The following is a 12,621-nucleotide window of genomic DNA, read 5'->3' on the forward strand; positions in this document are numbered from 1 at the left end:
ATACTTCACAGGTGTAGTTTGAATCAAATCCCATTGTGCTTGGTGTTTGAACACATGAAGACACAATGTCTGTGTTGAAACACTGACACAGGGAAGCAAAGCTTGACTAAAAATACCGTAGTGATTTTAATCAAGACCTTTTCTTTTTGCTTGTGTAGTATAAATCACAAATGACATGACTTAATCTGCATGGTCTTTTCAATTAATTTTAAGGTCAGTGAAAAATTAAACATAGCAGCGGAGACAGAGGTGAAAATCAATACTGCACGTGAAGAGTATCGGCCTGTTGCTGGTCGTGGTAGCATCCTTTATTTCCTAATTGTGGAAATGAGCTTGGTTAATGTCATGTACCAAACATCCTTACGGCAGTTCCTTGGCATTTTTGACCTATCAGTGGAAAGATCTCGGAAATCTCAGATCACAGCAAAAAGGGTAGTGTATATAATCGAGCATCTCACCTATGAAGTCTTCAAGTATACAGTTCGAGGGCTGTATGAAAATCACAGATTCCTGTTTACATTGCTTCTGGCACTGAAGATTGACTTGCAGGCCAAGAAAATTTCACACACTGAGTTTGAGACACTGATCAAAGGTAATTTCTCTAAAAATGTTCCAATTTACATATGTCTGTGAACTGCTAAATTCAGATTTTGCAGTGCTTGCACTAACAATACATTGCATCCAGTGGATCTAATGTTTTTTAACTGGTGATTGAAAGTATGTATAGCCCAAGAAGGAATTAAGAGATGAATTTTCCAAAATGAGAATAATATAGATTATTCATTATCAAAATAATGCTTAGATAAGGATATTTAACTGATCTACATTAAAAACAGAAAAAAAAAAAAAGTCCATTACTTTGTAAAAGACCATAGTTTTCTCCTGTACGCCTCTTTTTTGAGTTGCTACGTACCTATGTCTGTGAGCTTGGAGACAGTCAGCAAAATCTCTTTTGATTTTGTACCACATTTAAGTGTCAGTATAAAAAAAATGGTAGTCTGTTACATGTTGTAAAACTTTGTTATATGTAGCCTTCGTTGCATTATGCCACCACTGCATGTCACTACTAAGACACAATGACAATGAAAAATTTTAGTGAATTTTATGAAGTTTTGATGGGAGTGGACCACACTGTCTCCAAGATATGATAAGTATGACTAGGTATCAAGATAAGATAAATCCAGCCAGGTACTTGCCATCCAAATATCTCAGTTTGCTTTGCAGATACCTATTTATGTTCAGCTGTGACTCAATTGTGTTGGAGGTGCAAATGGGCATGATGCTGGAGTGGTGGTTGAGCTGAGAGGCTGTTGAAGTTGTACAGTGCTGGAAATGAACACACGATGTGCTTTCTTATTCTGTAGTCTAGGTGAAGGGAGATTGGACTAGCCATAGGTCCTTTCTACATCTGGTCTGAAGACCTGGGTTTGAGTATCCTTTTAGGCAGGCAAGTTTTTCCAGCTCTACAAATGGAGAAAAAGTCGCACAAAAATTACTGGGATACCAGCTTTGGGAGGCATTGAGACCACTTCCCCAATCCGTCTTTGGTAAATGACTCTTCTATGCAAATTGTAGGTCTCCATGTCCTGGTTTACAAAGATTTTTACTCCCTAAGTTATAGAAATAAGTATTTTTTTATTACTTGTCAATTTTCTGTTTAACAGTGGTTGTTTTCCTCTATAATGCTTTTCACTTTACAGGAGGAGCCAGTTTGGATCTGAATTCTGTGGAACCAAAACCAAAGAAGTGGATCCTTGACATGACATGGCTCAATCTTGTGCAGTTATCTAGCTTGTACCCTTTTAATCAACTTCTGGTGCAAGTTGTTAGGAATGAGAAGTCTTGGAAAGCTTGGTTTGATGAAGAAGCACCTGAAAAAGCTGTTATTCCTGATGGGTATGACAGCTTACTGGATCAATTCCGTAAATTGCTCCTAGTGCGTAGCTGGTGCCCTGATCATACCGTTGCCCAAGTAAGACATGCTTTTCTACAATTGTTATGCTTTGTGGCACCTCCAGTAGAATTGCTAGTTCCAATTTATATTCTTTGAATTTGTTTTTATTGTAATATTTATTCCAGAGTGAGCTATTTTGAAAATCAGATATTGAAATCCTCATAATAAATATATATGAAAGAAATATTAATTTAATTTATTGCAATGAATTAGAGGAGGCATTGCAGAACATGAAATAAAGTGTGTTGGAGCTGTAAGAATACTATTCTTTTTGTGTGGCGCTTCTAAAGTGGAGCCATGAAACTTGTAAAGCAGTTGCTTTTTTCTGGTGAATCAGAAGATACATCCCTATTTTTTCACAGGAGTGGAAAGAGAACAGTTCATTTTGATGACAGGTGCACTAAAATAGCAGATAAACTGTTTACTTACCCTCCCTGCTGAGGAAGTAATAATTAAGACTGTCTTATGGCAGATATTGTAAAAAAAAATGCAATAGACTAGCAGTTTCTCCACAGTTTGTGATATTTGGATCTTTCTTCTCTATGTAGGTCAAAAAGATGTATGAGCCTATGAGTATCCTCTTTTCACTTTTTTTTTCTTTAGCTACACTGGAAAGTAGTACTTCTGATTTCCTGCATATCTCAACTTTACATGTTACATGTTGTGATAGCATCTGTGTTGTATGTAGGGGACACCATTTTTTGATGGACCTCTTTTTCAACAAGACACACACACCCCCCCCCCCCCTCCTTTTTCCTTTTCTTCTCTTCATCTGGTAAATAAGAGAAAAGTATGGGAGCTCCGTCTGCCACAATTTAAACAGACCAAAGCAATAAATCTGCTACTGATCATTTATCAACACTCTTATCGTCTCGCACAACCGTCTTTGAGGAAGAATATCTCTGAACAGTGGTTTCAAAAACTGTGATTATTTTAATTTTTGAGGAAAGAGGGGATCCTTTTTGTTATTATCTTCTTTATCTCTTCTTTATCTCTTCTTTCCCTACTGTGTTTCCCCAAGTGTTACAAAATGTTACCTCTCTTTGCTAGGGCAGAAGTTAACACTTAATAGTGGATGATTGAGTTATTTTTGATGGAATTAATGTCTTCCTCAGTCCACCTTGTTCCCAGGTGTTTCTCTCCATAATACATGTCTCAGAATCTGTGCTAGTAGTTTACACAGTTGGAAAATCATGTCAGTCAAAAAAGCATTTCATACACCAGAATAGCTTTAGAAGTCCTTTTAGAAACTGTCTGTGAAAAGAGGACAATAGAGGCATAGGGAAGGTTTGACCTTTAAAGATAAAGTCTGATCTGTGTTTATGTTTTGTAGAAATAGATATTCAGTGTAAGAGACTTGAACTGGATAACCACTGGACAGGAGAATTTGTTTGAAGTTCCAACAAATATATGGAAGATTGTAACTGGGTCAGATTAAAGATCTGTCTAATCTGCTATGCTGTAGAGACAGTGTCAACAATACATGCTTAGTGGAGCTAAGAATGGGGCTGGTATAGAGAAACTCTTTTGTTTGGCTATCCACCAAGCTTTAGCAGTCAGTAATTTAGGGGCAATATCTGGGCTGTCCTCAGAGCTGACAGTGGATCTATTCTGCGTGCATTTCTTTAGATCTTTTTAAAACACCATTTAGCATCCTTTAGCAACAACATTCACAGGATGGCTGTTGTGTGAGCAGAATTCTTTCTTTTCTTTGTTGGAAGTTTGCTATCTGAGAATTTCAATGATTGCCTCTGGTGGACTGTAACTTTTGTTATGCTAAAGTTGAAAATGAAAGTTTAGGAAGTCATGGCGTCCCAATGTATTGGTAAATTCCACAACAGTGATAAATGCTAAATAAATAAAAAAAAAAAAAAAAAGAAAAAAAAAGAAGGCATATATTTCTTGTAACTTTGCTTTTTTTTAGGCTCGACACTACATTGCAGAATCTCTTGGAGGGAAATATGCAGAAGGATTTATTCTTGAAATGGAAGCAATGTGGACAGAAAGCGACTGTCGTACACCTTTGACATGCTTTTTATCAGTGGGGTCTGACCCCACTGAAAACATAGAACGTCTTGCAAAATCAAAGGTATCCTCCTAAACTGAGTTTGCTAGAGCTGATAAAGACATTTAAAACTATCCTTTGAACTAGAAATGGTATTTCCACATTTTATAGAAGTTCAAATTATGATACTTGTATTCATACCAGTGTTCTCTGGAAGTTAATTTTGGAGCACTAGCCAAAATGCATTTACTGAGGAAATGGAAATGTTACATTCTTGCTTATTCCAGTTGTTTGATTCGAATGAGCCCTCTGTCTTTATCCAGCAGACTATGATAGTCCGTTACGTAGTGAAAGGACTTAACTGTAAGAACAAAGCAATCCTTGTGGTTTATACTGTGTCACATTCACAGTAGGAGCTGACAGTAATGATGTTTACAGGAAGATAAAGAAAAAAATCATAAATATGGTGACAAGAGAAATTAATTTGGACACCCTACCATTCAATCAGTTCACTTGATGGAGACATTCAACATTTCTTACAGCACAGCATCACTTTAAGGCACTCTGTGCTTTATGTTTTATGGTTCACAATGTAGATGCAAGTATAATTTTCCCAAGAAGAAGTTATTCACATTAGATCTCCATAAATTTTTTTCCCCTGTTAGAATGCATCTTCATTTTGAGGTGCAGGATTTTGGTATGCACTAAGTAAGACTTACTTGCAAAGGTGGGGGGCATGCACAAATCTCTTTAACATATTAATTAGAAAGTTTAGATGCTCGTTCTCTTTAAAAATCAGGACTCTCCTATTTTATTTGTCTGACTGTAATTAAGAGTACTTAAATTTAGGAACTAACTCTTTCTTGAGTGTTTAAACTTAGGAATTGTAAGTCTGAAGTTGTTGATGTGATCCTTGTCCCCCAAAATCGTGCAGCCAGGTAGCCAGCCAATATACACAGGGAGGGAGAAGGATGGCAGTTGGGTGAGCAGGATTTTTAGGTTTATTGGAAGCAATGCATTGGAAGAACAATTTTATTCCTATTGACAAAATATTCTACTACCTTTTCCTAAGATATGAGAGATATTTTGACTTTATAGAAGATTTAAAATTAACTGCAAGAATATTTATAGACTAGAAATGGGCATTTTTTTCTAGTCCCTTTTCAAGTCCAAGTGGTTGTGATTGGATTCCTGTTTTCACAGTCTGTGGTGTCAGCTTTGTGATGATATTTTCATTCGTCTCTTCAACACATGCATCCTGTGAAATGGACTCCTAGATACGTACTTACCCTGTCTCCAGTAGGAGTTAAGTTTCTGTAATCAATAAAGCGTAGCTCTTTTGAAAGCAATTCAGAGCACACAATTGAAACTTAACTCTGAGTTGCATTGAGGAGTTGAGTATTTCTATCCCATTGGCCATGTAAGGGGATGAGGGACACTAACCTCCTAATTGAGTCATTTGAAGTCGGCTGGTCACTTAAGAGGCACTCTTGCAAGGAACGGAACAAAATGCTCTCCCATTCTGTCAAATCTTAAGCAAGAACTCAGCCTGTCTGGGGAAGTGCTGGTAGGTAGAAGGTGCTCTGTAATTGTGACTGTTAAAAGACAGCAGGTTTTGCTTTCATTCTGAAAGTGTGTTGCACTGGGCAGTTTTAATATGTTTTCATGCTTTAAGGAAGCATGTATAGAATAATGAAAGTGAGGTTGCAAAAGAGCTAAAGGGATTGTCTTGTTTATTCACGCATGGTTTATGAACAAGGCAACATCAGCTAGGCTGTCATAACCTAAAGTTCAACTGTAATGTCAACTGTAAATGTAAAGTTAACTGTAATGTTTAACTGTGAAGTTCTTGTCTGATTTGAAGTAAGGGTCGTACCGCACAGCATATAGAAACCTTTCAAATTTACACAACCCACCCAGATTCTGCAAATCAAACTACAAACAAAGATCTTTTTTTAGGTAAAAATGTATATTAACATTGTGGGACTGGAGAAGCACCTCAGTAGTTCTCTAGCTTTTGAAAAATATATCTAGAAATCATTTACAGTTTTCAGAAATATTTGCAAGAGGGCTTTTTGTTTATTTTGCTAGTTTATTAACAAATTGTACTGACTTCCTGTCTTTCCCTGGGCTTTCTCTACCTTTTTCCAGAATAAAGCTTTGACTTAGGTTAGCTGCACCAAGGATCTGATCTTGGTATATATGTGATTCTATACCTCCAAAGTATCTTTTTTATTGTTCTTCCCCCCATGCTGGGCCTATTTTTCCGTGATTTCCCTTTTACAGGCATGATTTCTAGTCTTAAAATGGATTGTCAGTACTGTTGGTACCTCTAAGTATGAAATTAACAGTATAAATCCATTATCTGCAGTTGGAATTGTTCAAATTTGTGACCAGAATTTATTTTTCACTCTAAAATTTAGTTGTTCACATAACCTTCTCCCAAAGAAATGGAAACAGTATCTGTGACTACTGAGCTATGTAACCTTGTTTACAAACCAAGCAAGCTCTATCTTAAAACTAGTTGGATTTCTGCCCCCTTTACTTTCACTTGAAGATGGAGTGAAGATTTAACTTTCTGAATTCAAATGAAGTTCATTATGCCTAGCACTTTGACTTCATTAAAACCAGGTATTTTTATTATTGTAGAGATAGTTTCTTCTTTCAGGGAATGATGCACAGCATCTTCAACAGAACTATCAGGGCCACTGTAGTAACTAAAATGATAGTATTTTCATCTGGATAGCTATGTGTTAAGATGACACAGATCTATTGATATGACTCACTATTGAGAGAAACATTCTGTATGCAGACATTTTGACAGAGTTCTTTCAGAAGGAGTAAAATGAGGACAATCCATAGTGAAAAATACTTTTTCCTTGTCTTGATGTTTCCATAACCTTTAATGATTGTACATTTGAGAGGTAACATTGCTGAGAAAAGCAAATTTTAAGCAGATGCTTTGTTAGGGAATAATGTACCAGCTGAATATTTATGCACTCTGCAGGGGTAGTCATAGTCTTTGACTTATGGAAGTGCTAGCTGTACTCAGATACATCTTAGAAAGGGTAAAATTTTTGCTCCTCCAGCACATAGCCAACCAACTTCACAGGTTATTTAGCTTTGCTTCTTTTAGCTGCAATTTCAGGTTTTACTGACCTGAGAGCAGGATTTAACTGCTTTCTTATCTTTGGCATTCTCTTCTTCTTAAATCTTTTGCCAGGATGTCGAGGATCATATACAGCAGCTGTATTTATACTTTTCAGTAAAATCAGGTCAGGGCCTGTTCTCTGACCCTAAGGACAAATGACCCAGCACAGCTTGTGTCCATATGCTTAACCCTTTTCTCCTGCAAAAGTAGGGCAGCCTCATCCATGCTGTCTAGGACTGGATGACTTCCTTCTTTTTTGTTTCACAGTGAGAGAGTCCCAGTAGCAGGAAAACTTAAGATTAACCTTTGTAGCTCTCAGCCAGCTGAAAATAGGCCCAGACTGATAAATCTTTATGCAGCTCATCGCTCACAGCATGGGGGATACTCAGCTGTAGGTCTTGAACAGGAAACTGTCCATGAAACCAAGTCTTTTCATCAGTTCCCTTGCCCTCAACACATATATAGAATAAGATGCTCAGCTGGGTTTGATAATTCTGGTTTTCCCTGGTAGGAGTCAGGCAGCCAACCTAAGCCAGGGGACTACTTACTTAACAAGAACAAGGGAAGTAAGAAAAGTAAACAAGAGGGGGTCTGCCTGCACATTACTTACAGTCCTGTATGGTCCTGATAGCAACCTCGTCAGCTTGTCTTTTTCAGATCCTCTTGTGAGAGCTTGTATCATCTTCTGTTTTTCTGAACAACTGGCTTTCTTCTCCCATGGCCTCTGAAGGAAAGACTCCATAAATTTCCAGAATTCTTGTGTTTGCATTTATGATCTTTGTCTTTTCTGAATCCAGAAAACTAACGGCTAGAAAACTAGCTAGAGCTAGCTGATCACCAAACTCTGAATCAAGGGCTCTGGAGCTGCCAATTAACAGTACAGGACGTTTGCTAAGGAATGACTTAATGTGAACCAATCTTTCCTGTCCCGCCTGCTTCCTTGACAGTTCTCTGTTAGATGAAATAAATATGTTCAGACAGTAAAAGACACCAAAAATATTGGCTTTACTCTGTGCATTACTTATTATGTGGAGCCTTAATGTCTGTCCATCTCAAGATAGTCCACATCATAGGAAAAAGAATAGTCAGGCAGCTATGCTGGTCTGTATGCCCTGCTTTATTTGGGAAGGTGGGGAAGAGGAAAGGAAAATGTTTCAATTGTCTTATCCCATTGACTTTGTTAGACCTGCAAAAAAAGATTATGTCCAGTGGGTTTAGTTTTCTTCCAGCAGGTGGAAGATAAGACCAACTTGGAGGGTTTTGCTTTTTTAGTTTACTCTGTTTTAATATAATCAGTCTCCATTGATATTAGCTGTTTTCTTTGTGGCACAGTGTAACTACACATGGACCTACAGAAGCAATACATCATGTGTGTAATCGTTCTAAAGAACTATATATAAAAGAAACTTTCTTTTTTCCTTCCAGAATATTCCCTGTCGTGCCATCTCAATGGGTCAGGGCCAGGAAGTACATGCAAGGCGCCTATTAAATCAGTGCATGCAAGATGGAGGATGGCTTCTTCTACAGAACTGCCACCTTGGCTTGGAGTTTCTCAGTGAATTAATGGACACCATTGCAACAACAGAATCTATGTGTGAAAGTTTCAGGACCTGGATCACTACAGAGGCTCACGCAGAGTTTCCTATTAATCTTTTACAGTCTTCTATCAAATTTACTAATGAACCCCCTCAAGGTAGGAAGCCATGCTTTTTTTGAGTTTTAGGTCTTGCTTTTTTCCTCTGCTCTGTATCACTATACTCTGTGCAGTATTTTAGGTTTTATTCTTTGTTGTTTCATTAACTAAACGCAGCACTGTGTAATCAGTCTTGTGATGTGTAAAGCATGACTCTTTTGGGGAGAAAATGGATATTGTTTGGTTTTGTAACAGAAGTTGGCAGTGGTTTTGTTGTTTGTGTAGAACCTGTGGAGAATGCCAGGTCAGTGGTCCTTTCTTAAACTTAGTACACTCCATCACTCTTCTCTTTCCGTCATGTTGATCCCACCCAAGGATGCAGAGGTGTACAGATCCTGTGCTCTACTGGACAAAGAAAAGAAAGGATTCTTCTGAACACCTCAACCTCCCAAGCTGCTGTGTGTAGCTGTGGCTATTGCTTCTTGTTATGTCATCTGGGACTGCTGACAGGAGACTGACCCTAGCACCTTTGTAATCGTCCTTCAAGTATTTGTGAGCTGCTACTGAATCACCCCTTAGCCTCCATCACAGGCAAGACAGTTAATAACAACCCATAGTGGATCTGAATACTGGGGTTCACTTGAGAACGGGTGAGATTAGGGTTTTTATGCTACTTGCTTATTTTACACACTCACTCACTCATGCTCCCAGCCTCCTGTACTGCATTCATTTCATCTTGACTTCCCTTTGTATTGGAGAGATCGCTGCTGGTCCGGGAAGGTCAGGCAAAAATTCTTGTTGGTTTCATGCTGTGCAGCTACTTGCAGCTACCAGTCTTGGACATTACTGGCCTAGGTCCCTGGGCATCCCCTGGCATTTGCCTCCATGCATGTCCTCTACCTCCTGGATCTTTCCCCACTTCCAGGATGTTTCCTTAAGCTAGGATGTTCATCTTTTTTTCTGGGCTGCTAAGCCCCCAGTTTTCCTAAGTAGTCTATGTGCAGAAGTACAATGCGTGATCAGCATCCTAATTGACAGTTCTGATTCATGTTTCTGTGTTAATTGGAGGATTCAGGACATTTCACTTTTTGCAGCCTGTACTATGCACAGATAGCAAGTAGCAGATTTGTCCTTGAGAGTTCAAAATTTCAGTTTTGGACAGCCACCATCCCTCATATGTGCACACAATTATCTGCCACCTTTCAGTATTCACAATTTAAGCTGGTTTTTGTATACCACAGCCTTGTCTTCAACAGACTAAACAAACTCAGCCTTCTTGTCCTGTCTTTGTAGGTCATGCACTCTCAGGATCTGACCACCTTTATTGCCCCATCCAGTTTCTCCACACCTCCCTTGTGTGCCAAATGTGGACAAAAAATCTGAGGGGAAGCCTGATCAGTGCTAAGTGGAAAGTGATAAGAACTTCCTTCAATCTGCTGGCTGTGTTTCTTCTGAGCTAGCCCGCTATCTTGATTGCTTTATTTGCAAGAAGAGTGCAATTTTGGCTTATAGTCAACCTGGCATCTGCGATAACCCTGAGATGCTTACCAGTAGATCTCAGCTAGCAGATCTCAGCTTGTACATACAGATGCATGGGGTTATAGTGCTGCAGGTGCAGAACTTTGCACTTCTCCTTGTTGACCTTCAAGCAGGTTTTGTTGGCCAAGTCTTCATCTCTCTCTAGATCCCTCTGGACTGATGCATTGCCATTTAGTGTGTCAGCCACACTCTCTAATTTAGTATTGTCTGCAAATTTGTTAAAGTTGCCTTTTGTCTCCTTATCCAAGCCACTGATGAAGATATTGAACAATATCTGTCTCTGGTGTACTTTCCTTTTTCTTCTGTCTTCTAGGGTATCTTAAGCCATTGATTACTTACTATTCTTTGAGCCTAGTAGCCAACCTGCTAGCCTTCTACAAGATGATTGGTTTAGTGGATGAGGGGAGAGCATAGAGTGTTGTTTATCTTGACTTGAAGAAGGCTTTTGACACAGCCCTCCAGTACATCCTTATAGACATACTGATGAAGTATGCACTACAGATGTGGACAGTGAGGTGGATTGAAAATTGTGTGAACTCCCAGGCTCAAAGGGTTGTGGTCAGCTGCACAAATCCAGCTGGAGGGCAGTCATCAGTGATGTACCCCAGGGGTCAATATTGGAGCCAGCAGTGGTTAAAATTTTCACTGATGACCTGGATGCTGGGACACCCTCAGCAAGTTTACACTTGATACAAAGTGGAAAGAACAGGCTGATACACCAGAAGGTTGTGTTGTTGTTCCATGGGAGTTTCACAGACTGGAGAAATGGTCTGACAGGAGTCTGCTTAACTTCAACACAGGGAAATGCCAAGTACTCCCCCTGGGGAGAAAGAACCTCATGCACCCATACATGATGGGGCTGACCAGCTGTAAAGCAGCTTTGCAGAAAAGGACTTGGGGGTCCTGATGGAAACCAAGTGGAACACGAACCAGCAATATGCCCTTGGAACAAAGATGGCCTGCAACACCCTCAGCTGCATTAGGCAGATAATTTCCAGCAGGCTGAGGGATGTGATTCTTCTCTACTCAGCCATGGTGAGAGCACATTTGGAATGGTGTGTCCAGGTCTGAACTCTCCAGTGCAAGAAAGACATGGACAGAATAAGTCCAGTGAGAGGCCACAAAGATGCTGAAGCGATGGAGAACATGACATATGAGAAGAGGCCAAGAGAGCTATGATTGTTTAATCTTGAGGAGAGAAGGGGTATCATACCACTGTAATGGGAGTGAAAACAGCAAGACTTTCTCAGTGGTGCCAAGTGACAGAAAGAGAGGTGATGGACACAAATGGAAATCCGGGAAATTCCACTTCAACATCAGAAAAAACTTAACCCACTGCGAGGGTGGTCAAATACTGGAACAGCTTGTTCAGTGAGTTTGTAGACTCCATCCTCAAAAGCCACATGGACAAGGCACTGAGCAATCAGTTCTAGTTGGCCCTGCTTTGAGAAGGGGTGTTGCGCAGGGTGACCTCCACAGGTCTCTTCCAACCTCAACTATTTGGTGTTATTCGGTGTTATGTGAAAACATCCAGCTTTTTTAAGTAGTCTCTAACCTGTTGCTCTCCTGCTGTTGAATGTCTCTCTCTTAACCAAACTATGCTGCTACCTGCAGACATCCTTTATAAGTTTATAGAAGCAAATCACTACCCTGCCTTATATCTACTCATTATGTATGATGAGGGAAGGTTACTTTGTGTTTTGGACTATGGCAGAAAGAAATCCTCAAGCCTGACACTTATTTTGTCTTTTAACTCCCTCATCTTTAACTAACTGTGTAATCCATTAACTTGCCCTTCATTTATATATATGTGTTGCGACTGATTTCAGTTAATGAAGTCAGTAGGAGCTGAGAATTTTTATCCAAGGTTGTATTTCATGCCTCAGTCATTTAAACCTCTTATTTCAGTACTCATCTTCCTTTGAATATTAGTAAGATGTGTACAAAATGTCTGATGTTTATGAAAGATATGCTGTTTCAGTGTATTTATGCCACTCTCAAGAGCAGTTAGTCAGTCTGCTGGTAAAAATTTCTTACTTCTTTCTCTTCTCCACCCCCCTTTTTAATTCAGTCCTCAGCATCTTTTTATTGTACTGTCACCCCTCCTTATCATTCAAATGACAACACACTATAGCTCCAAGAGGCTATTTTAAAAGTCAGGTAATAGCCAATTTACAACTTGCATTTAGTAATAGAAATATGCCTGGTGTAACAATTTAAGTCAGGATGAAATTTAAACAGCTTTAGTTTTCTGATTCTGTCCTGCCACATAGGTAGCACGAGGTGATAAGGCACTTTTATTTGATTACTTTGTCTTGATTTTGGGACTCTCTTACGAT

General features: G+C 39.2%; 1 protein-coding gene across 1 annotated transcript in view; it reads left to right on the forward strand.

Annotated features, from left to right (window-relative positions):
* Positions 1-12,621, forward strand: part of LOC126051190 (dynein axonemal heavy chain 5-like) — a 160,869-nt gene that overhangs the window by 114,152 nt on the left and 34,096 nt on the right. The window contains exons 62-64 of the mRNA XM_049830108.1: positions 214-592; positions 1,701-1,972; positions 8,536-8,803. Of these exons, the coding sequence (XP_049686065.1) occupies positions 214-592; positions 1,701-1,972; positions 8,536-8,803 (919 nt within the window). The remainder of the gene's footprint in view (positions 1-213; positions 593-1,700; positions 1,973-8,535; positions 8,804-12,621) is intronic.

This window comes from Accipiter gentilis, chromosome 27 (genome assembly GCF_929443795.1).
Source record: "Accipiter gentilis chromosome 27, bAccGen1.1, whole genome shotgun sequence".
NCBI classification, from domain to species: Eukaryota; Metazoa; Chordata; class Aves; order Accipitriformes; family Accipitridae; genus Astur; species Astur gentilis.